The sequence below is a fragment of the Barbatula barbatula genome (assembly GCF_947034865.1).
Source record: "Barbatula barbatula genome assembly, chromosome: 19".
Taxonomy (NCBI): Eukaryota; Metazoa; Chordata; class Actinopteri; order Cypriniformes; family Nemacheilidae; genus Barbatula; species Barbatula barbatula.
Window position 1 is genome coordinate 17,956,467 of NC_136782.1, and position 25,492 is coordinate 17,981,958.

The 25,492-nt window shown below is 39.6% G+C and overlaps 4 protein-coding genes across 5 annotated transcripts in view; 3 read left to right on the top strand and 1 right to left on the bottom strand.

The window, feature by feature from the left end:
• mffa (mitochondrial fission factor a) overlaps positions 1-2,964 on the top strand; it is a 7,063-nt gene extending 4,099 nt beyond the window's left edge. Inside the window, exons 5-6 of the mRNA XM_079481767.1 lie at positions 1,976-2,060; positions 2,140-2,964. Coding sequence (XP_079337893.1) covers positions 1,976-2,060; positions 2,140-2,271 — 217 coding nt within the window. The 3' untranslated portion in view covers positions 2,272-2,964. The remainder of the gene's footprint in view (positions 1-1,975; positions 2,061-2,139) is intronic.
• Positions 2,965-3,214: 250 nt separating this feature from the next.
• Positions 3,215-7,238, top strand: mrpl44 (mitochondrial ribosomal protein L44). Its single transcript, XM_079482017.1, has 5 exons — positions 3,215-3,500; positions 4,064-4,286; positions 4,373-4,618; positions 4,738-4,916; positions 5,245-7,238. Exons 1-5 carry the CDS (start codon positions 3,328-3,330, stop codon positions 5,420-5,422), a joined length of 999 nt encoding a protein of 332 aa, XP_079338143.1. The 5' UTR covers positions 3,215-3,327; the 3' UTR covers positions 5,423-7,238.
• Positions 7,128-20,983, top strand: agfg1a (ArfGAP with FG repeats 1a). The gene is made up of 13 exons (XM_079482012.1): positions 7,128-7,950; positions 14,070-14,163; positions 15,465-15,580; positions 15,837-15,999; positions 16,099-16,258; positions 16,793-16,912; positions 17,542-17,736; positions 17,838-17,997; positions 18,076-18,155; positions 18,257-18,361; positions 19,768-19,917; positions 20,049-20,134; positions 20,376-20,983. The coding sequence occupies exons 1-13, from the start codon at positions 7,784-7,786 to the stop codon at positions 20,433-20,435; spliced, it is 1,656 nt and encodes a 551-aa protein (XP_079338138.1). The 5' UTR covers positions 7,128-7,783; the 3' UTR covers positions 20,436-20,983.
• A 105-nt stretch (positions 20,984-21,088) lies between these two features.
• Positions 21,089-24,564, bottom strand: slc19a3a (solute carrier family 19 member 3a). 2 transcript variants are annotated; one of them, XM_079482013.1, is made up of 7 exons: positions 24,240-24,564; positions 23,935-24,120; positions 23,103-23,802; positions 22,760-22,972; positions 22,495-22,687; positions 21,979-22,120; positions 21,089-21,370 (listed from the first exon to the last, which is right to left on the bottom strand). In XM_079482013.1, the coding sequence occupies exons 2-7, from the start codon at positions 24,079-24,081 to the stop codon at positions 21,224-21,226; spliced, it is 1,542 nt and encodes a 513-aa protein (XP_079338139.1). In that variant the 5' UTR covers positions 24,082-24,120; positions 24,240-24,564; the 3' UTR covers positions 21,089-21,223. The 2 variants fall into 2 exon arrangements, with proteins under 2 accessions (XP_079338139.1, XP_079338140.1); XM_079482014.1 differs by having other exon boundaries at positions 23,935-24,081; positions 24,240-24,559.
• Between the last annotated feature and the right edge of the window lie 928 nt (positions 24,565-25,492).

The following is a 25,492-nucleotide window of genomic DNA, read 5'->3' on the forward strand; positions in this document are numbered from 1 at the left end:
CCCCGTGCCAGATGCAGCAAAGCAGCCCCAAAACATAACCGAGCCTCCTCTCTGTCTTACTGTAGGCATTTCATTCATTGAAAGCTTGATTTTTTCGTCTGTGAACATAGAGCTTATGTGACTTGCCAAAAAGCTCCTGTTTTGATTGATCTGTCCAAAGGACATTCTCCCAGAAGGATTGTGGCATGTCGATATGAATTTGAGCAAATTCCTGGCCAGCTTTTTTATGAGTCCTCCTGGGTCTTCTTCCATGGTTTGCTCAAAAAGCGACAGATGGTGCTATCAAAAACTGACGCACCTTCACCTTGGAGTTCAGCTTGTGCCTGTTTGGCTGTTATCCTTGATTCTTTTTCTACCATTCGCACTATCCTTCTGTTCAATCTGGGGTCGATTTTCCTCTTGCGGCCGCACCCAGGGAGGTTGGCTACAATTCCATGGACCTTAAACTTGTTAATTATATTTGCAACTGTTGTCACTGGTTAGAGATTGTCTTGTAGCCTTTATCTGTACCATGCTTGTCTATTATTTTCTTTCTCAACTCAATCCTTTGCTTTCTCTGGTCCATGTTCAGTGTTGGGCACACAATGATACCAAAGAGCACAGTGACTACCTTTCTCCATTTAAATAGGCTGAATGACTGATTACAAGATTGGATACATGTAAAGAAACAAATTAGTTTGAAATCACTATAATCCAATGATGTATTAGCTTTTCTAAGGGGTACCAACAAATGTGTCCAGGCCATTTTAGAATATCTTTGTAGAATAAGCAATAATTCATTTCTTTTCACAGCTTCTTTGCTTTATTCTATGACATACCAAAGGCATGCAAGTATACATCAGGACTCTTCAGGAGGAATTAAGCATTATTTCAATAAACTGTAAGGGTACCAACAAATTTGAGCACGTCTATAACTTATCATATGTGTAAGATGAGTCTAGGAACAAAAGTCCTCTACAACTGGCCATTTATGTGTCATTCTGATTACAAATTCATTGGGTAACATACGCTAAGCATATGACACAGGAAAATTCTAATTGGGCTTTAATGAAGTCTATACAGTATTCAACCACACATAAAACAACTATACATCCTTGGTTTGAAGGGGGTTTGCTGTTGGATGTGGACACGCAGTGGACACAGGTTTGATTTATTTTTCAGGCTCATAATTAGGTGTTTTATGTTGAGCATGGATAGTTTCTTTTTTGTTTGAATCATTTCTTGTAAAAATGTAAATCTTATGATTTACAGTTTGGTTACATGTCTACATTAGTGATTTGTGGCATTGCTGTTTTGCTTTTTAAGACATTTTCCCAGTTGAACATCAAGCCCTATAAATAGAATTTATTTATACCACCACAATTTTAACCAATTCCTTAGTTAAAGGAAAAAACGTTTTCACATGCAGTGTGAGGGTTTAAAAAGCTTTGTTTCGTGTCTTATCTGGTATTAAACTCGATGCAACATTTCTTGTATTCGACCTGGAACATTTAATTAAAGATGATTCCCATGAATACTTGCACAACTATTTGGTAATATTCATGAGCTCACTTCCTGCCCCCCTACGACCTGCTTGGCTCAAAGAAGGATAAAAAATGCACTAAACTTAATTAATTTAGCTTAATGCATAAGATTATTCAATGAAAATGAGCAGGGAATTGATTTTAAAGGACATTTGAAAGTGTGTTTACCATGAAATCTGTGAGACAAAGACCTGCAGCGTTGAAGCACATTACATGTTGTTAAAGTTGTCTGTTTGTGTATGTCTCCTTTTTCTTTTCCTCCCTTGCTTTCCCCATCTCGGCTTCTCAGCAAGCCATCTCTTAGAGGGGGTTCAAACCTTTCTATTCCCCAGCATGACAGGTAACTCCTCTCTTCCTCTCATCTCTTCCCCACCATCAATTTATCTCTTCTGTAAGTTTTTCTGTTGCCCAATATAAACTAAAAGCTTATACTTTGATGATTTTTCTAACAGGCTAGCCTTGGCCACACTAGAATCTACACAAGAAGGAGGGATTGACGACATGGCCCTTGTGGACGCCACTTCTCTGCGCAGACAGGTATTTATAATACAAGGTGGAATTTAGGATACGGTTATTGTCAGTGTTTTTATTGATAACTTCTTTTATTTTCTCACAGATTGTCAAGCTGAACCGCCGCTTACAGCTTTTGGAAGAGGAGAACAAAGAGAGAACCAAACGTGAAATGATCATGTATTCTGTCACTGTCGCTTTCTGGCTTATCAACAGCTGGGTTTGGTTTCGCCGCTGAAACAATACAGACTGCTGTGTGGGAGGGGCAGAACCAGGACTCCGCCCTCTCCTTTATTTGTGTCAAACATTAGCTATGTTTATGTATGCCAAGAATATTTCATTTTTCTTCACAGTAAGAGTTCTTGTTTGGATTTATCATTTTATTTTATTGTAAACATGTATTTGTAAATTAATTTTTGTATTTGTACAATCAAGATGTTCTTCTTTTTTCTGGTTTTGTACAATTTAAGGGCCTTTCTGTTTGTGCAAAGCCAAGCATGAACCGGGTGTACATATTTTCCTTCGCACGGCTTTAAGCTTCATGCTGTTCTCATTGATGTGTTCCATTTACTGTGCAAATAAGTATGATATATATCTTCTGCGGGGACCAAGGGAATGGGACGCACTGATATATCATAAACAAAGTAAATGCATATAATATTAAAGAATAATATTTATAGACTGTTTTGATTTTAGGTACATTCTGTACAGTCTACGTGTTACGTCTGACTGACACCTATGTGCCAGTTTTGTCATTATTTATATAAACGATAATTGGTTTATAATATGCTGGTAATGATATTCTGCTACAACCTGTCCTGAATTTGTTAAGCATATAAGTGAAATAATACTGATTTAAACAGTACCCGTCTCTTTCCAAAGAGCCATAAAACACTTCTATTTCAATAAATGACACCAGTAGTGAAGTTTACACTGTCCTGCCTGTTTTTACTCTTCTAGGCCCGGTTTCACAGATAAGGCTTGGCTTAAGCCAGGCCCATCCCTTAGTTGTATCTTATTTTCAGCTCAAACATTCATTTTAGTCTGGGACTAGCCTTAGTTATCAGTAGGGTACCATCATCTCCGTCCCATAGAATTAACTTATTCATTACAAACATAATAAAAACATATTAAGCAGGAAAAAAAACGTTTAAAAAGTTCAATTCTTACCCATGGAGGCCAGAAAAAAAGCTTTTGATCGGTCATTATTGGCCTCCGACCACGTGATGGCGCTGTGCGCATTTTCCTTCCAGACGTCTGTCAACGCGGATATTCTCTTCAGATCACTGCTGTCATGGCGGCGTGCAGGGTGCTCATGAGTCGCGGTGTTTTAGCTCTGCATTATCATAATGTGTGCAGAACAGTACTACTCACACAGATCAGAGGGAAGAAGAGATGGATGAAGGCGTATACACTTATTATGGACAGGAAGAGAAAGATAGAGGGACCGCCGCCCCCAAAGCCACGGTCAGTACACCTTGTCAAGGCCACTCGTGATATTCACTCACTGTGCCAGAGGCCGCAATTCAGATGAACAAATTGTTCAATGCAGAGTTTGAATTACACGTATTATTATGAATAATCAGCTGTTTGTTAGCGAAATCATTATTACTTTTTGTGTATCCTGTTTTGGTCCTTATTTTGGTCATATTTAATGGTGTTCCCCATCTGCCAGATCACATCCCACCAATAGAACCCAACACATTACCAGTAGATACCCAAAGAGACCATTGTCGTTTTTATTAAAACTAAAATGATTGTTCAATGATTGTTGAGTATTTTCCATAGCAAAGCTAACTGCAGTAAGGGGAATGCATGATTTGTTTTCCAGTAATGTGTTTTTACATTAATGTGAAGTGATCTACCATGGGAATGTCATTTTAAGTAGCAGTGATTGTAAAACTGTCGAAATGTTTTTGATTCAACATTAGTGTGTATCTCCATCCGAAGCAACAGCCCACATATACACGTAGACTAAAGTCTAAATTTTAAAATGCAGAGTTTTATACATAACATTTTCTTCCCATCAGCTCTCAGCAGCCAAACTTCGATTATCATGCTGAGGTAGAAGCCTTCGGTGCTCGGCTGCAGGAAAGTTTCTCTATGGATCTGCTGAAAACAGCGTTTGTTAACCCTTGCTATCTGCGTTCTGAAGAGGAGAGGAGACACTTACTGGGTCTGAATGCAGAGAACATCGCTCTCAACCTGAAGGACAACAGAGAGCTGCAGGCACATGGTCTACAATTCACACAGGTGAGACTTAAAATGTTGTGTTACATGTTGTTGTGTTTGTGAAGCATAAGCAAGGTGGTGCATATTTATATGATTTTACTATACAGGTATTCCTCAGTAATTGGTGCAGGGGCAATTTTCCCAGTCTGCCTGAGGAGGGGGTGACAGCTATTGCGGGCCACCTGACGGGGTCAGATGTCACGTGTCATGTCGCAAGGAACCTTGCGGTGGATGAACTGACGATGAGCGCAGAGTTCCCCGTTCCAGATGAAATCCTGAAGGGGACGTTCTTCGCTGTGATCGGTGCTTTGGAGCAGAGCAGTGGGTCTGTCCGAGCAGGACTTTTCATCAGGGTAAAACAAGTGAACTTTATATTTGCCCATTATTGTCCTTTGTAAGTTCTGAAGCAAAAAAGAGGATTGTAAATGCACAAAAGATAATAATCTAGCTGTTTTGTGGGTGTATTTTGCAGGATTTTCTGGTCACTCAGATCATAGGGAAAGATCTGTTTGATATGTGGAAGGTAGTTGATCCCATGGCCCTGCTGGTTAAAGAATTGAGTTGTAAAGATATTGCTCTACCTGAGCCCCGTCTCATCCGATCTGCTGGCGACAGTACCGTCCTCCCACTCTATTTTGTTGGGCTTTACAGGTATTAAGCGAACGCTAGAACAGGAAGTTTTGTTAGACAATAAATATGCATGAATTTAACAAATGCAAAAATAGTAACTTGAAAGTATGCAAAATGCTTAAAGAAATCCTGCTATGTTTGGCCTATTCGTGTAAGTCTGATCTTGAACTAATCAAATTGCTTTGTCAAGCTAATGTTTCACTTTATGGGCAAGTCAAATGTATTCTGCCAAGTCTAACCCTCACACAATATTAGATGTACTGCTGTTTCAAATAGTCAGTAATGTTCTGACTTGACCTTTAGGATTCATTTGAAATGTCAAGCTTTTTTGTCTCTTATTTTGCATCAGTGATCGTAAGCTGTTGGCTCAGGGTCCAGGTGAGACTGTCTTGGCAGCAGAAGAGGAAGCAGCACGTGTTGCTCTGAGGAAACTATACGGCTACACAGAGAACTGCAGACCGTGGGACTTTTCTACACCTAGTGAGCAGCTTCAGAACCCCAGAGCACATGCTCTCACCAGTGGATAAATGACATTATATCCTCCCTCAAAAAGGGTTGTCCTCGTGTTTAAACCACACTGGGTACTCCATGATCACAGTTGCATCAAAAGCAAATTTAAGCAAGACTTTAAGGACACAGCCCAAAATCAGCATTTGGCAGTGGTGTCACAAGTGATTTTCTTCCCCGAAAGTCACTGAGATCACTGGAGGTCTGGTTCCAGATATTATGTCTATGATCGACCGTCTTCCAGTAACTGCTGACACTTGGTGTTAAAGAAAAAAGTCATATCTTGGAGCCATCCATCTGTTAAGCATGTGCAGATTTTTCAAAAAAAATTCTGACTGTAAATTGTTTGTGTACATAAATAATAAGCTTTGGCTTGTAATAAAAAAAAGTGTTATTTCAGAAAAAAAGCGTTTTCTTGAGTTTGCAATGCAAGACAAGTCTCGCTTATTTGGTCTGCCAGTTTGGTCATTCAGTCACAAACAGAGGCAATTCCTTAAGTGCTAATTAGAAATACTAATATGTAAAAACTCACACTGTCAGTCAGAACATGCCCTTCCCTTTAATATTTTAAACCACCTGTATAATACTCTCAATACATAACATTTCCATTCTGTTGCTCATATAGAATTGCTGGCCCTGCACTACCATTCCTGTCTGTTTTTTATGTATAAACAGGATCATAGCTTAACCTTAATTAATAATATTTATTTTCAAAAAGTATTTTATGGCAGTTTTGCAATTAAAGAGTCCTCTAACTTTGGGGACTCCATTACAACCAGCCCCTCAGTAAGAACCAATTGAAAATATATTTTTTACATTTCAAAACATTTGGGAGTTTCTATTATACAAAATTAACAAATATAAAATTACCTTTTAAAAAGGTGGTTTAGATTATTTGAAATGTATTTAAAATAAAAATTATATTGCATATGGCATCGAGTCTACAAAACGTTTCGACACATTTACTAATTCTCATTATATACATTCATAGCCGGATTGAAAACAAAGGTACTTAAGAGAAGGTAAATCTATTCCTGTACTTAACCAACAAAATCCGCTAAATTGGGTCACGCATGCATTGAACCAGATACACGGGTTGGTGCGCGAACGTGTCGGGCGAATTCCTCCAGAGGGCGCTCTAGATTAACAGCGCTCTAATGAAAGCGGAAACGAGACCGCGAGAAAACACGTGATTCGGAGTGGGCCACATTGATTTTTTCGCTCTAAAAAGCTATCAGGTTATTTAAAGACTACCCTTGTAATTTATTTTTGAGCATATTTTCTCAGAATATATCCTCAATGTGTTAATTTTGTATTTCTGATGAAGAACCTATTCTACATCTGTTTTATCATTGCCCATTCTCCAAATCTTTTTGGTCAGAAGTTACCATGTTATTTTTTTCTTGCTGTAACAAATTGTTAGAAATAACAGAATCTATTATTTTTGAGTCAGATTTTAATTCCAAGGACATTCATCTGGAACATATTGTTTTATTGCTTTGTCTTCTGGGTAAATTTCACCTACATAAAGCCAGAGCCATCCATTGCAAACCTTACTTTAGAACTTTAGTTTTCATCTGATATAACGTCCCTTTTTACTTCCTTTAAGAATATGTCATATCCGTTGAACTCAAAGGCTTCAAAAACGTTTAACATTATTGAGTCTATTGTAAGCTGTCTTTAAGAGGTCCATTTTTTTCTTTTGTATTTTTTATCTTTGATATATCTTGTAAATTTGTGTATCTTATCTAACTTCATGTGATGATGTCCGTTTGCCCAATGTTATTTCAATTCTATTGTTATTCTTTCAACTGCAAGAATAAAAAAAGGTTATTTAAAGACATTTAAGTGTCGACGCTGATATACAAAGTATGCGTATTTCCTCTCACCTCTAAGCACGAATATAAAAAACTACAGTTAGCTTTTTTTATTTATATTTCCATAAGATATTAGACACAACATTACGTTATACGAGATTAGCACTAAGCCCTACTTGATCTCGTTCCTTGAATACTTACTATTCGCCACTCCCCCTACCGACAGTTGTATTCTACTGCATGCAGCCAATGAATAGAGTGGGACGGCTAGGCTATTCACTGCTGGGTGTGAACGCAGAGTGGGACGGCTGGTCGTTAAAGTGCCTGAGCGCCGCCAGGACCCTCCTCTCTTCAATACGGCGCTTACGCCCGTTGTTCGTGTTAAACGTGATGCCCGTCTAAAGAACTCCGGGCCGTCCTGCCTTCCCGGTCTTTCCGTTCACCAACGCCACCTTTTAAACGGCACCCTTCTGTCGATTCATTTTTGTGGACCCTCACGTTAATTGGATTTGTATTATTACTCAATACATTTTATTGATCAACGTTGTATTAACGGCTCCGGCCATGGCGGCGAGTGCGAAGCGAAAACAGGAGGAAAAGCACCTGAAGATGCTCCGGGAAATGACGAGTTTGACGCCCAACAGAAAGTGTTTCGACTGCGATCAGCGCGGCCCGACCTACGCCAACATGACCGTGGGCTCGTTCGTGTGCACGTCCTGCTCAGGCATCCTGTGAGCCACCCCTGTCTTTCTATCCTCTTTATTTCGCACACTGGTTGTGTCTCAAAATGTAGTGAGCTGCCTAACGTTACTCAGGCAACATGTAACTTATGGGCGTCATGATCGCGTTCGAATTTAACGTTTGACGCTTTTATGATGTTATAAAATGTTCGATTGAAACGTTCGATTCCAATGTTCGATTCCGACGAGACCCCAAAAGGCTGCCTGGGTGGGCAGCTCGGTGGGATTTTAGACACAACCTTTCAGATGTTGCTTAATATTTGGACATTTCAGTTAGATGTAGATGAAAAGATTCATAAACACATACGATTTTGTCTGTTTTTGGGTGGGCGCAGTGGCGATTTGATGTCCTCTCCGGGGTTGGGGTGGTGTCTGCCACTATACCAGGCTTGATGGTTGTTTAAATGTGTTTTTGGGGGACATGAACTGTATTTAGGATGTGTTTGGGGTAATACACACGAACTGCAAATGTGTCTTGCTGTCGGTTCGGCAAACTTAAACGGCTACCTGTTTGCACATCGCCCGTCTTTTTATATTCATAGTCTGCATTGCCAGCTGCTGGCCTTATCTAGTAGTAATGGGAGTCCTTTCTGGATCAGATAAATTTCCACAGCATGTGGAAGAGCTGGATAGACGTGGTGACATGTGGCAGGGCGGGGGGGGGGGTATAGTAGACTACACAATGCTGATCTGGGTGTGCACTCATGCTGCAATATTCTGATAGTAATAATTTATCCGTCCCTTAATGTACTACAAGTTAAACATTTAGATTACAGTATACAATGTAAAATCGTCCCAGGAATGATAGACAATAATGGAATTTACATTTAAATTGTTATTGTTAAAGGCTGAGTCATCAATGAGATACTATATGGATTTTATACTTTATGATGGATGTCTGATTTGGTTTTCTGTTGTGTAACGGGCATCTGTAGTGTAGGGGATTTTGGATTAGAGTTGAAAATGCATCCCAAAATAATGCCATTTTAATTAAGATGTTGGTTTAAAGAATGCATGAGTAGATTCTACACTTTTTTTTATCTGGATAATAGTTTGTATGCAAATGCAGTGGGTTAAATATCATGTTGATTCTTGTTATGTAAGAAGAGACTAATGTTATCCTTGCTTTGGAATATGATGAACTGACCATTTTTCCTTTGAACTGAATGACCTTTGGTTTAATTTGGACTTTTCCGATGTTATGTTCTCTCATTCATACGCATCATATGCATGGGTTCATGCTCCTCCGATCTTTAATTTCAGATGATAATTTGTCCACATGAGCTCAAACTATATCGAGTTGTTTGAACTTGTCACTAGTCAAGCGTGATCAGGTACTGTATGTCTCATGGGTTTTCATAAACCATTTTCGATTTAAAAGAAAGTGGACGACTTGTGATGAACGAGCTTTCTAATAATGTGAACTAGTTTTAGGTTCGGGTCGGCCTGCATCTTATAAAGAAGCTATCTTGATATAGTGTCTTCAAAACACATGGGAGAGGATCATAAAAGGTGTCCGAATGATCAAGCAAACATGACAATGTTGTTTATTGCCCTAGGCACAAACTTTTCTGGAGTTCTGGTTAAAGATCAGATCTCTTGAAACTGGTGTCAGGTGTATTTGAACAAGCTCGGGGCTCATCCTTGAGATCCATCGAGAGTTGTGCATGTGTTTGTGTCTGCTGTTCTGTGTTCTATACTCTTATGCCGGACCTTTCACATGGGTATTAATACAATTAAATCAACTATTACTTGCATCTGCGTGTTTGTTCACATCCTTTTGTGCTCCGTAATTGTCACTTTACTCCTGTGTGTGTGCGTGTCTGTGTAAGACGGGTAAACTCCATTAGAGGAGATAATTGGATTCTTTTTTTTTATATGTGCTTCTGGAATGATTTCATCACTAGAGACGTCTGCTCCCTGCCCCTGGTCCTCACCAGATTTCAGACAGCCACAACAGTCGAGTCTCCTAACAAATCATCAACATCACTTACACACGGAAACGTTTTGGCCAGTCTTGAAATGATGTATGGCAAAACTGTGTTTAAAAATACTTTTCATACATGTATGGGTCTTTTAATGAAAAGACGTCAGCAAATGCATTTATTAACACCTGTTCTCTTTTCTTTAATCGTTAACCTCAGTTCATCCACTTTCACTTGTGAATTGGTGGTTTTCCGTACATGTGTGCTAAAATAAGCCATTATTGTATATGCCATTAGCTTCCAGGCAGAATCTTTTTTCCTTTTCTTTTAATTAGGGCATTTGCATAGGGAGATGATCCTCTAGCCTTGCCCGGATTCAGAAGTATGCCAATGATTCGCAGTTTCAATCCTGAAGAAACGAACTGCTGATCGAGACTGCCATGTTGCGTATGCAGAGCATTTATCTTTATACTGAATTCTGTTTGAACGCATTAGAATCCGGATATAAGTTTAAAAGCTTGTTATACTTTTTTCCAACCAAGAAGTCAAACACTGCGTGTGCTTAGACGTAGGGCTGTGCCGTTAATCGTAATCGTCAATTTTTGGCCTTCAGCCATTACAAAAACTAAATTATCGAGGTGAAACGATTATTGTGCCGCATTCCGTTTTTCAAGTATCCTCTCTTTTCTTGTGGCATAAATCCACAGTGCACCCCTTTCCTTTAAAGTGGTTCAGCTGTGATGTTTCTAGGCATTTATTTTTCAGTTGAATTCACAGTTTTTCTATGTTGTTTTAAAAGTCATTGAGTAATCATGTTAAATGATTGAGTCTTGTCATGAGTCTTGTCATAATCGAGCAGCCCTTCTTAGAGAGCTGGCTGTAGGTTTATTCACAAGTAGTTATCTAAATCTATAGATTGGATCCTTCGCTTTGTTTGCCTAATACGTCAGCAAACAGGAAGCTTGCAAATGTGTTCGGTAATGTAAATGTGTGCTTTTGCTGTTGGTGGTCTCATATCTGAACAGTTTAATTTGTGACTATTGCCATACTAACATTTGCTCCAGTGGTTTGTGGTTCGAGTTTGTTTTGAAGTTTGGTGCATGATGCATGCTGCACTTTGCTCTGGTTTTGTGAATAAGTGTGTGAATGATAACCTGTGATTTTACTTGATAAAATCGAATACCTGATAAAGCGCTCCAACCACACCCTTACAAGGTCTCAGGATCGTTCTGCTCAAGATTTTGTCCAAGCTACTAGGTGTGACTGTTTCATGTACGTTTTAATAGGAAGCATATGTTAGGTATTTGCTGATTCAGTGGCATGTGGTCTGCACTTGCGACAGGAAGTGAAAACAGTAGGACAGGAAGTGCACATTGTCCTCTCGACTGACAGAGCAGTTGTCAAAAAGTGGCCTGTTTCTGCAGCTTTACAAATAAAATGGTTTTGAATTTGAATCTCGGAGTCGGGGACAGAACCCGAGAGAGAGGACTGATACCTGAGGACGGCTTGACGCTGGAGTCAAGCCATCTACAAACACTTCCCTGTGAGTTTTACGGCAGGGTCACTTACAGTGTAAACATTCCAAAATAGGGCGTCTCTATCTGCCTGATTCACTTTTACAGTCTCTCTCCTACCCACACGCATGTTCTTTCTCCCTCTAATTTTTCCTTAGTCTCTTGATACATCAGTCAAGAAGTCAGATGACATTTCCTATTGTTTTTGCAAATATACAATTTTTCTACCTTATAATAACTTTATTTAGTAAGACCGACAGTTAGACAGACATTATTCATAAATATATAAACAGAAATTCATAAGTTATTATCTATATTATACATCTTAAGTTACATAACGGCACATAAACATTTTTGAAGTTGAAGTATGTAATTGTCCTGCAGGCATGTTACGTCAGATGTTAGATGTTTGTCAAACCAGTCATCGGCTTTGATGCTGTTCAACTAGAGGAAGTTTTTGAGTTTTAGCTTGCAGTGATTTCCAAAGAAACGGAACTATAGTGTATTGAGTAATACACACACACTGTGTAAAACGCACAAACCCACAAAAAAACCCCACTACAAATGTGATATTAAACTCATATTCATCTTTGTGGTTGCTGCTCTGTATTAGAGAGACCGGCCTCTGTCCCAGTTTCCGACCCATTTACCCCTCTTAATGATTCCCCGGACCCCTCATCCACCTGTTCAGACGTACGTCACATGGTACTTAAATCTTGAACGCTAGCCTCGAGCTCTGTGAGCAAACGTTCATCTCAAACGTTTAAACAAAACATCAGCAGGCTTTCGAACGCTGCTCTAGGTGATGGTGCTTAGGTCAAATAAAAAATACTCTGAAAAATAAAATTCACTGGTGAATATCTCCACTTTTTTTGTAAAGGACAGTTCTCTAAGGAAAGTGTTCGCTTTATTGTTCATACCATCAGCTGATTTTTTACCTTATGCATTCCCGGAAGCCTTAGTTAAATCATCACTGACTGTTTTGTAACTTTCGACCATTTATGATGATGTGACTCATATATGTTGGAATATTGCAATGAGATGCCTTAGGGAGCTCCGCCCTCTTTGATGACATCATTATGAGTCTCTTTTTTTCAAATCTTTTTGCCTCTTAGCCATAAATGTGAGTTTTGTCTGTTGAAGTGAGACTAACAGCTGTGAAGAAATACAGTTCCTGTGTGATGGTTAACCGACCTTCCTTTTTATAGAATGCAGGCCAGGCGTTTTGTTATTTTGGTTAAAGTTTGGTTTGTTCAGTGCAAAATCGATTCACAATCATAGCAACGTTTCGCTTACGCATCTCTCATGAAAACGAAATAGTTTTGGGTTTGAATAGGAAAGCAGCTGCAACATACACAAGTGCAAGTTTGCATAAATATCGAAGGTTATACAGGGAGGATTAGCGACTTGGAAAGAATAGTAACTTGTGGCTGGCGAGGCCTAACATCTCATAAGGGCCAGTGTTACTCTCTCCCAGCCCAGTGCCAATGGCCTGCAGCGGCCGTGTGAATAATTTATCACCTGGTCTAATCTTACCAAGGCCTCTCTGTTCATGCCCTTCAGAATTTCACACCGAATGGCTCACGTCTCCATGGACACACGCAGTCATAATGGTAGTATAATATGGAGAAAGTTGCAGGGAATGTCCTCAGAGGAAGGTTGTTAAGAGGGAATTTACCAGCACACTTAACATTCCCACATGCAAACAGCATGTTAGTGGAGAGGTGGCACGATGAGCATATTGGGGATTTTATGGGGGTGTGCTTGAGTAAACGGGGCTTTAAACATCTGTTGCGGCTCAGGTGTCACCCGTTTCTGCACATGGAGACGTCAGAGTAGTGTTACACCGGCGAGTGTGTATGTTTGGCAGAGGTAAAATACGTTTCTGTAAGGAACAGGGGCTCAAAATTTACATTTACAATTGTATTTACTCAACTTTATCTTTCCTTATAGCTTACTTTTTTTTCCATGAGAAACAAAAGGTAGACTTCGTGTTTAAAGGATATCCTGTTTGCTCTTTTCATATTATGTAAGGAAATGGTGACTGGATCCAATCCCCATTAACTTTCATTGTATGGAAAGGAGGGTCAAGGCTATCCATATAGGGTTGGGAACATCATGATTGTTTCCTAAATCTTGTCCACTTGTTCCTGTTGCCAGAGAGCATGTGACATAATTTAATGAAAGAGAAGACATTCAGTGGAAGGAAAGAAATGGATGCGTAAGAAAATCAGATGCAGCGCATCCTGAAGTACACACCCGTGATTCCCTAGAGAGCAAATCTGAGCATGGTAACAGGGTAAATACAGGAAGGAAATGAGCTTTGTAATGGGCAGTTTTCACATGTGTTTACATTGCTGTTGGGCTTTTAGAGATCAAGTGTTCAAAGATCACTGAGATGATATGGAAAGCACGCTCACACACACATAATCAGACATGGCTTCAAGTTCATGTCATGTACCCATTGTAATGACAGTTTTCAGTCTAATTTCGGTTTCATTTGGTCTAAATTGAATGGATGCATTGGACGATTTTTCTTTTTTCACCTTTTAAGACATTTTGTTGCAATAGTACAGGTTAAATGAAGGGGAAACATGTTTTTCATCTCTAAAAACACAAAATAAATAATATATTCCGGCAATATTTTCATATATTTCTCTGTCTCCTTTAGACGAGGCCTCAACCCTCCACACAGAGTGAAGTCCATCTCTATGACGACTTTTACGCAACAGGAAATAGAATTTCTTCAGAAGCACGGAAATGAGGTAATTGATGATGCCGAAGAGTGGCACAATGTTTTATTGACAAAGCGAATGTGTTGTCACCTGTTTGCACTGATATCTGAATGCCAAAGTGTTTATAATTGACAGAATAGCAGTCGTATGATTATCATTAGATGATAGAAATATGGGGGAATTCTAGTCACTTTGAAAACATGACAAATGAAGAAAAAAATTGGTTTAGTCATTCTGTTCTTTTTTTTAATTTATTTCTTTTAATTTATTGTACAACTTTTTGTGAAAACGGATCGTCTTAGAATTTGTTCCCTGTGAATTGGTTCCCTTCCTCTAACCAATAAAGAAAGCACTTTTATCTGCCCCTCCACGCTCAAACCCCTGGCAAACGTAACATTCCTGGGATTTTTCGCAGGTCTCATGAGGCCAGATTTACGAGGATGAGCGGCTGGAAAGTCTCATTTGAACCAGTGTATAATGAGACGCAGACACACCACGGTCTCCCACGGAGCCGTGCTGGATTTCAGACGGAGTTCTGTGCGTGTCCAAACGTTGCTTAATGAAGTTGTTTCATGTTGCTCTCCAACCAGATCGCACACTTTCTGAATGTGTGTAATCTCTGGGATCGAACCCATGATCTTGGCGTTGCTAGCGCCATGCTCTAACCACTGAGCTACAGGAAAGCGTACTTTCAGAAAGTCAGACACATTAAGACGGGGTGTGTTTGAAATAAGAGTAAACGGACTTTAATCAAGGCCTAAGGTTAATGTATAGGTAAGGAGTTACGGAATGGCATACTATAACACCACAAGGAGTGAACTACTGTACTATTTTCTGAATATTGACCTTTGTAGGCATTATGTAGTGTACTCTGTAGTATGCGGCGGGCTGTTCATTAGTATGCCATTCCCAACAGTTGATATTTGGGTCTGTTTTTATCTCACAAATAAATCCAGTCAGGACGGCCTTGATTCAGCTATTTTATCTCAACACAATGTGTTTACATTTGTTGTTTGAGGGTCATTTAACCCATCAAAGATTAGATGTACGGCTCTTGGTTAGAATAAAGTGAATGTGTTGCTGTACTAAAGTGTATTTGAAGTGTTTTTCCTTTCTGTAAGTATGTGTGTGTCTTATTGATTGTGTTTAACTGGAGGAAGTGTGTTTGGGTTCAAAAGACTTGGATGTCAATGCCCATATTGTAGATACAATAGTTTAGTGTGTGAGAAAACAGTTAACATGTTTTCAGGGGAAAGTTTATATGTTTATATTTGCCCTGTAAATGGCTGATGGTCTTTATGCTTTTGTGTTTTGGTTGCATGTATATGCAGGTATGCAAACATTTATGGCTCGGTCTCTACGACGAGAGAAACTCCGCCATCCCAGACTTCAGAGAACCTCAGAGAGTCAAAGAGTTTCTTCAGGACAAATATGAGAAGAAGCGATGGTGAGTAAGAACCCAGACTAGGTTTGTTTTATTAGCCGTGTCACATTATGCTATATGTAGGTTAAACACACAAGACATGGTAAAATATTTTTTTCGATCTGTCATAAACTGCAGAGTTTATTTGCAGAGGCTTTAACATCTTTATGATAGAATTTGCATGGGGAGATACGTCTTCTCGTCATTTGCAGCTTCGCTCTGTTAAAAGTGCAGGGCAGTCACAACATATAATATAATCATAAATGTGTTTTTTTATCAGGTATGTTCCTCCAGAACAGGCGAAGACAGTGGCTTCCGTTCATGCATCTGTCTCTGGTTCATCTAACAGCAGCACCAGTAGTACCCCAGAGGTCCGACCTCTCAAAACTTTACTAGGAGAATCTGTACCCAGTTTACACCTCAGCAAAAACACACCTAGTCAGGTAACAACCTTTAAACCCCCAACGATTGTTTGTGTGATGTTTTTACCTACATTTAGATGTATCTGGATTTCGTGACTTTACCATTTTATTTGCTTGTAGTCTCCGGTTGTGTCACGCACTCAGCTGACTCAGAGTCAGTTTCAGGACAGAAAGTTCGATCTGCTCAGCGAACTGGGCGGAGACATTTTTGCGCCCCCACCTTCACAGTCCGCAGGCAACGCAAACTTTGCCAACTTTGCACATTTCAACAGTCATTCAGGTGAGAATCCACATACACACGTACAAGCAAGAAAATCTGCTACCAGCTTTTATGTGTATGTAAAGCATTTACATTTATTCATTAACTGAAGGAATTTACAAATAAGAGAGAATTTAACATTTTGTCAATGAGCTAACAAGAAGTGCAGTGTACAAAACCATCCGTTACCCACAAAAGCTTTAGTGTAATGGTCCATTTTCCCATCAAGCTGCACTGAAATTATTGACAGACACAAAGTATAAAGCCGCTTATGGTGTGTCTAAAGTAAAAAACTGTTAAACACACACTTATTTATAAAGTATTTATACACCATTAAGATTTTTATTCAGAGCATTCTGTATAGTTTTCTGCGCTTTTTCCATACTGTGTATAGAGGTTTTATTAAAACATGCTTTCATAGGTTTGTGTCATTCAGCCTCTCACCATTCTACTTTATTTCAAAAGTCATTTCTTCATACTTTTTATCCCATAGTTACATTCCATTTCCACTCACAGTTCTCATTTCATGTTTTTGTTTGTGGTGCACCCCAACAGCGCAGAATGCTAACGCCAATGCAGACTTTGCCAATTTTGATGCATTCAAAAATTCGGCTGCTCCAGCCGCAGCGACATTTCCATCAGCACCACAGGCCTCATTTCAGCCCATAACGACAGGTATAAAACACAGCCAAATATATCACACACACAACGAGCCAAATATAACACACGCACAGGCATATGAACATCCATGCCCCTCAGACTTGTTTTATAAGTATCAGTTTGTGTGTCTCATTTCTACACTTCTATTGCTTTGTTTATTTCTTTTTCCAACAATTTGTCCATTTTCTTTGCATTCTGTATAATAAAACCTGCTTCGTGATGTCTTCACAAAGCTTTCTTTATCTTTTTGAACATTTCCATTGTCAACTATATCTGTATGATTTCTTTAACCTTTTTCTTTCTACTTCTCTTGACATTCATGTGCTGTCATTTATTCACATCTCTCGTGTCAGTATACGGCTCTCTCTCATACAGTCGCAGTGTGGCCGAGTTTGCCACATTGCTGCCTCCACTGGCCATGCGCAGTAAGTCACAGCTTGATTGGATGTGTGTTTGTGCACACACTAACCCTCTATTACTTTCCTTTTCTACACGGTTTCAGCTAAGCTTGTGCCTCGTTTGTGAGCAAAACCGATTTCCTTTCCCGAATTCTCCTGGGATATCTTTTCTTATTTGAAGGACATTCTTGGCTTCATATTTTTGTGTTAACTCCTAACTTCTCTCTTTTTAAATCTCTTTCACAGGTAGTGCGTCGGGAATAGCTAACGCCAATTTCGCGAACTTCGATAACTTCCCCAAATCGTGCAGTGCAGATTTTGCATCCTTTAGCTCCACTCAGAAGAACCCAGGGGGAGGGGAGGCATCCAGCATCCCCCCGGACCGATACGCAGCCCTCGCCGACCTCGACAACATGTTCGGCACCACCAATCCTGAGCAAGGTACATTTTCTAACACTCTTACACCCACATGCATAAAGCACCGATTTCAAGAAAATGATGAATCCAAAAAAACACCTTCTCTCCATGTTTTTTCTTAACAGGCACAAGTTCTGCCCCGGCATCTGCAGGTGTTGGTCCTCCCCCTCCTCAAGCCGCTCTTTTGGGCAGTGATCGCTACGCTGCACTATCTCGACTGGACACCGTCTTCAGCTCCTCAGCGCCAAACGTCAGCGGCTACAACACTTCCACCACATCACAGGGGTGAGAGTTTAAATACATGTCAATTTAAGAGATTTTGCGTGTATCGGGGCCTCTAAACTCTTTTAAACTTTTACACAGGTCTATGTTTGGATCCTCCACAGCTGTCCCTCCCACTCAAGCACCACAGGGTATTCCCAGCATGCCTCAGGGTTTTCCAGGTAACATCCTTCAAATAGATGACTTTGAAACTAGAAGATTTCAGATTCTATCACAAACATCTCATCAACATCATCAAAATCGTCTGCTTGGCATCTAACAGGTTCATCAACAAATCCATTTTTCGCACCCGCGGCTTCTCAGGCCCCTCCCACTAACCCGTTCCAGACCAATGGGAGGGCAGCTGGTGTGGGCGTGGCAGCAGCAGGTGAGGGCAGGGCCTCGAAAATCAAACCAATGCACATCTTTACAGGGACTGTTTTCCCAATTCAGCCGTTGTCCTGGTTGTAGAAAGAGAAGGCAGCTCTTCTTTTGGGTCTGATTATTTATTTAACACACGAGAGGGCTTTGCGAAGAGCTTTAAGTGGGTCAGCTACCCCCGTTAACCATGCTAGGAGCTAACAGCCTGATATCTCGCACACACCAAAAATACAAAAGCTGAGCAAAGGAGCTCTAGAGATTGGTGGGTCTGTACATCCCTGTGTGAGAGAAACAGGAAGGAGAAACGTTTTCAGTCGATTGTGGATAGGAAGCAGAATTTCATCTGATGTAATACATTAGAGGGCCAATCTGAAGAGTGTAAGAACTAAAATCAAGTGAGCTTTCACTCAGTTTGTCTGGTTGTGTTCTTGTCATGCTGCGCAGACATAGGACCCCTGCAGGGCCATATTTTCCCTGTGGCCCACTTTGGTACGTTCACCTCTACCTTTCTCTGTTTCTTTCTTTCTTCCTTTGCCTTGGTGGTACCCAAGCAAGCTAATACAAACTTTCTCACAATGCATTTTGTTGTGCTCATGAACGTTTACGTCATAGAAAGGTGTGCTTGCGTACTCTGTCATCTGAGATGGATGACCCCCCCAGGCGAAGCGTCTTATTGCGGCACGCATTCGCATGTTCACATCAGTGGTCTCAAGATATCACATTAAATCTCTCAGAATAAAAATTTTGGGAAGCTTTGAATCGCCCCTCCATTCTCATACAAACAAAATATTGAATCACATTTTCATCTTTTTGTAAATATTATTTGAGAAGTTGGAAGTCTGAAAACACTGATGTTGAATAATGGTAGTTTGCAATTTTCCCAGTTCATTTTGACATCTTTTCACTTGCTCTGCATCTTACTGGCTGGTTGGTCCACTCTGAAATACTGCCAAACAGCGGACATACGGTACATGGATTCAAGTACTCACCGATACCAGAATTGTATGTGGTATCTGTGGCATTTCCGATACTATTGGTATTGGAACAACCCTACATACAAAGGGACAGTTCACCCAAAAATGAATTCTGTCATCATTTACTCACCCTCAAGTTGTTCCAAATATTTGGATAAAACTGTTTGCTAAATGACTAAATGTAAATTAGATCTGGGGCACTTTTGTAAACTAATTTATCCTACTATGGCCAACTCGAGGTTACAGGGACAGGAATACAGGAACAACTCGATCGTGAATAAATGAAGAGGTCATTTTCTTTTCTGGGTGAACTGTTCCTTTAAGGCTTGATTCTTTGCTAAACTCATTTTAGGAAATCTAAATTGCGACCGGCTACAAGACCATTCTTTGCATACATTTGTGCTCGAGATGTTAACTTTCAGCTGTCTGTGTGTTCTAGCTTCCTTTGGACCTCCGTCTATGAGTATGCCGACTGGATTTGCAAACGCCGCTGCTTACAACGTTCCGACCAGCTTCAGTGGAAACTTCCAGCAACCTTTCCCTGGACAACCCTTCACCCAACCACACGGATTTCCACAGCAACCCAACGGTATGATGAGAGCCATTTAAATGCGGTTTTATTAATGATTTACCGAAATGTGCTGCTTTTGGCTCATTTTGTATGCAGTTATGTTAGGGTTGGTCACTTCTTTGGATTTATGTATTTCTCCCTCTTTCTAGGAGGTTTTACTGCATTTGGTCAGGATAAGGTCTACCCATTTGGACAGAACATGACAGCGCCTGGATTAACTAATAACCCCTTTCTGGTGCGTTGTATGAGATTTTGTATCTTGCATGAGCAAGATTTCTGTGACGTATAAGTCATTACAGTGGATTTCAAGTAGATCAGTAGATGCCAAAAATCATTTGTACTTTCACATTTATGCATTTTGCAAACACTTTTATCCAAAGTTACTTACTAATCGGTTTCTGTGTTCCCTTGGGATTAAACCCATGACCGTGCAATTTGGTTCATATTAAATATGCTGTTTGAAATTTCTCTTTCAGGCCGGAGCACCAGCAGCTCAATATCCTGCAGGAGGTTCCTCAACAAACCCCTTCTTATAGCACCGTTGTCCTCCACTCCTCTAAGGGGCGACCCGCAACTGGTTCCCACCTCTGCACTTGTTTCCCAAGTAGCTTTAAAAACAACATTTCTTAAATAATTTTTTATTGAATTTTAAGAACAAAAGACTGAAAAACAGCAAAGAAATACACATATATTATCTGTGACATTGTCTACGCCAACACAAAACACGTTGCAGGCGCGTGTGGAGAGAAGGGGCTTTGCAGTGCTCCTCTGTGTTGTTCCTGTGAACAGGCCTGCCTGAAGTGGCCGATAGCTAAGTTATTGCTAATGCCCCATTCATATTGATGCTGCAATCTTGTATATAATTCTTTCATAGAAATCGCTCAATTCTAAGTCTTTGTGCATATCAGTATTTGTATCTTTAACACGTACGTTAACTCTCACACACACATGCTACATATATGGCGCTAACGTCAACCATGCTGTGAATAACGTTTTACGATAAATAAGAATGTGGAATCTTTTTGCGCTTTGGAGTTGCTCTTATCGTGGCGAAAAATAAACATTTTCTGTTCGAGGACTTTCAAACTTTCAGACTCTTTTTGAATGTCTGCTCCTCCTCTCACCTGGACAGGAGAGTCAGACCACTTATGTTACAGAAGTCGAAGTCAATGTGTGTATATATATAAATAAATAAATATATATATACAATATATATTAAAATGAATTTTACCTAAAAAAGGGGTTTTGTGTTTTTCTTTCGTACAGTAATCAGTTTGAGATCAGACTCACTTTTGTTATAGAATATTTACATACTGATATTTGTTCATAGTTTTGTTCCTTTGATTTGTGCATCAACCTCTGGATTCGCTCTCTGTTTTTTCTTTTTGGATTTTTGGCGCAATGATGTATACAATCCTCTGGCAAAGAAAACAACTGCAATAATGCTAAAATATGTACCGTAGATGATGAACTGTAAAACAAAAACAAACACGGTTTTACTATTTCCTGATGTGTCTAATATTGAAATGGATTTTAAAGTAGTTCACCTTCAAAATGAAAATTCTGTCATTTACACTCCCTCTTGGCATTTCAAACCTGCATGACTTTCATCCGCACAACACAAAAGAAGATATTTTGAAGAATGTTGGTAAGACATTTACATTTATTCATTTGGCAGACGCTTTTATCCAAAGCGACTTACAAGTAGTTTTTTTTACAGTGGCACATGGGGGGCTGTTAACAACATTCTTCAAAATATCTTCTATTGTGTTCTGTGTATCTATCTCAAATATCTAAGCATTTTGAAACAAGCATCTTATTTTTAATAAAATTACATTAAGTTTGTTTTGTAAAAAGTGCTTGAATGAAGAAATTGTTGAAGAAAAATAATCTTTCAAACATTTATGCTTTTAAATCCTCATAACTGCAATGCTCCATAGTCTTCCACTGTAATTCCATTACTATAAAGATGATTGTGTTACAAAGGTACGTTTTTTTCATTGTTTATCTCCAGCATATCACAGATACTAAACTTCAAAACCAGTGACATTCCTGTACAAGGGTTTTAGGTAACCTCACCTGTGTGACCACATCCAGGCCCAGTCCTCTGCTGTCCACCACCACTGAAGTGAGGATGGTCTGAAACACTAAAGCACAGAACGTGTTGGCTCCAAACACGAGCGCATACCGCTCCATGTTCAATCCAGCTGCTATCTGGAACCTTTGAAACAATGAGAATCACGAAGACGCATTCCCTGACAGAGTGGATTCAAGTAGGACTTAAAATCTGATGAAGAGGGAGGGAATATTTGCTATGTAATGCATTGTGGAACAATAATGCATTCGGAAAACTATGGTATATGTTGTCTTAATGTGATTTTTTACTTTGTCACCTAGCAACTTTTAACTTAATGAACCTTCAACTTATCAACATGCAGGGGTTCAAATTCTTAATCATTTCACCAATTAGATAAGATAATGTAAGGTTTTATCATACATTTATGGATACATTTGGGGCAATAGAAAGATTAAGAGCTGTAACAAATTAGGCTGAAAATCCTTTCACAATAGTGTACTCATTTGAAAGAGACTTACATTGCAATAGTGATGAGCAGCATGTACAGGCTCTTAAAGAGGATGTAACCACAGTAACAAACCCAGATGTTGGCACTGAAGACCATAGCAAAAAGAGCGCCACCCTCTAGGGCCGAGAATACACCCAAAGCCATCTCCCCCCAGCGAGACCAATCCGCTGATGAAAAACCTACACCATATGCCGCCGCGGCTCCTACAGAGTGCATCAGCATCAAAATAAGTTTCTATATATAAATTATATATACCTCTCTATTGATTTACCTACCAAATAGGTTTGAGATGGCCTCCACTCCTCCATTGTACACTGTGAAGTTATTAGAAGGCTCCACGTGTTCCCACAGGGCCTGGACATAGTTCACCGTCTGGTTGTAGCCGCATGTGGCCAGTGCCCACCACGCCGACCAGTATAGCAACGTACGAGAAGAGAAACACTGCAGAAAATCCTTCCACAACCGGAGCAGAACATCACCGCAGCCCCCTGAGATATCAGACCGAGCAAAATTAGTCCACGTACGTAATATTTGCTACATTCAGTTCAACATCATGATTTGCACTATGCATATGGTTAAAAAACACATTTTAAAAAGTAATAAAAACAATGATCTTACCTCTTTGGGAATTTATGGTACTGTTGTTATCACTGGACCCTTCCAGATTTTTCTGCTGTTTTTCTGCCGATTCATTCACTTTGACATCATCTAGAGGATTCTCAAGACTGGATTGTTCATTGTTCTGAGTAACATCCTTCGTCAAAGACCCTTTCGCCGTCTCTAGCGCTTCTGGTTCCAAGGGTCTGACTGTGCCAACACTGCCCTCATGTACTTCATCCTCATCCTCTCCTCCATCTCTTCTTCTTTGGTGGAAGAACATACTTGTTTTGGGCAACGGGAGAAAGATTGAGGTGATCCATGCAATGGAGGTTAGAACCAGGGTAATTACAAGAATGCTTTTGTAGGAGAGCAGTTCAAAAGACACCAGCACCTGACCCAGCACTGAGCCTACGGTGTAGCCCAGAAGTTGGGCCGTACGGCAGTATGAGGTGGCTTTCAGATAGTGCTTCAACTCCACCATGCTGTAAATGTATGTGAAGTATGCTATGTCGCACGACGTCACCAATCCGTACGTAAACTGAACAGCCTGCATCTCTGGTACACCCTTTAACCACAGTAACATCGCCGTGGTGACAAAGAGGGCCGTGCACTGGAAGACCACCACAGGTTTGTAACGTAACCAATCAGTGAGAAGAAAAACAGGAACCAGCACGGCCAGGTATGAGTATGTCCACACTGGGAAAATCTGATTGGTTACCTTGGAAAGGGAAAAGTACTAAATTGTAATCAATTACAAGTATAATATTTAAAAAATATCTTTGAAAATATCCTTGATCTGCTTAAATGTAGCTTATTTTTGAGTTTATATTGGTACTGTGGTACTATATACCTGTTCTATAGTTAAGTTCTTGTCTGGTCCTGCTAAATATGGGATGAGAAAGGGTTCTAGTGGCTTTACAGTGCTGAAGAACCCATAGATGCATAGCAGAGAGGTTGGATACCTCCAATCCTTCATCCACTGCTTCATAGTCTTCATCTTAAACAGGATAATTCAATGCGCAAGTCCTTTTACTATCTAAAACAACCAAACTACATTTTTCACTCTTCACCAGATTTAATCGAAAAGCATTAAGTGCAAAATTCTTGTTATAGCAAAAATAACATTAATCGTATCCATTAATGCACAACACTTACCTGTTCAGATGTGTTGTTTATATGGAGGTAGTGATTTGAGTCCGACTCTGTGAGTGAGCGAGCGAGTTTATGTGTGTATGTGCTGCCAATGAGTCTCTAGTTCAAAGTCCTGTTTAGATTATTTGGATCACCTTTGCATCCTCAGCTTTAATAAATAAACAATCAAACATATCTATGTGCCAAGCCCTATTGGATTTGTTTTAACGTCTAAACAAGGGTAGTACTTTTAAAATATCATACAGTGTTCATTTATTCAAAAGCTTACTTATTTCTGTATGAGTTTCTTAACTATTCTCAGTGTTTATAAACTTGCATGCACTAAGTCATGCATGTGCGAGTCAAACTTTTATTTTGAAGTCTTCAATAGGATTGAAAAACAGAGTTACGACACTCGCATAGACGTCCGTTAGAAGAATGGAATGCGGAAGTAACTCGTCACAGAGTGACCAAAAGTTCCGAACACTGCACTGAAGTCCATTCATTTCAATGTCTCCCGAACTCCTTCGCTGAGTTTATACATTTAGCTTTTATTCAAAGATCTTATATTCATATTAGGGCGATTCACATTTTGCGTCTTCTGCGCACAAGTTCATTATTTTAAATAGGGATCGTGTTTCCCCAGCGGTTTTAGACACGAAATCTGGGTCCATCCATCGGAGGCGCAGTTCTCCGTTGTTGTTTCAGATTTCTACCTCCGCTCGCTACGTCATAATCACGGCACTACTAGAGTAAGCTCCTGATTGGTTCACGCGACGCGAAAATATCCGCCAAAATTCCCAATTTTTAACTCGCTCGAATCACGCTTTACGCGTGTTTGTTCGGTGATGGGATATATATACAAGCAACAGAAGTATTAGTCGAGAATAAAGCACATCATGTTGAGATTGTTTCTGAGTTTTATTTGAAAAATGATTTCATTTACATATTATCTAAAAATAAAGATTTTTAACAGGGAATTCTGTCATCATTTTATACAATATCAAAAATAAAAGATGTTCTTTTAGGGTTAGTAAAACATGTATGTGAGATAGTAAAACAAATAGCACCGTACTGCATTATACATTTAATTATGAAAATTATGAAATAAGGTAATAAGATTAATCATAGTTTTCCTTTAAATGTTAAATTAAGTGAACGAGCTGTGTTCTAATCGTGTGCATTTAATCTACATTTAATTACATCACATTAGCGATGTGTAGACAATTATTAAGCCTAAATGAATGCTTGACAAGCTTGGGTTTCTAACCATCTTT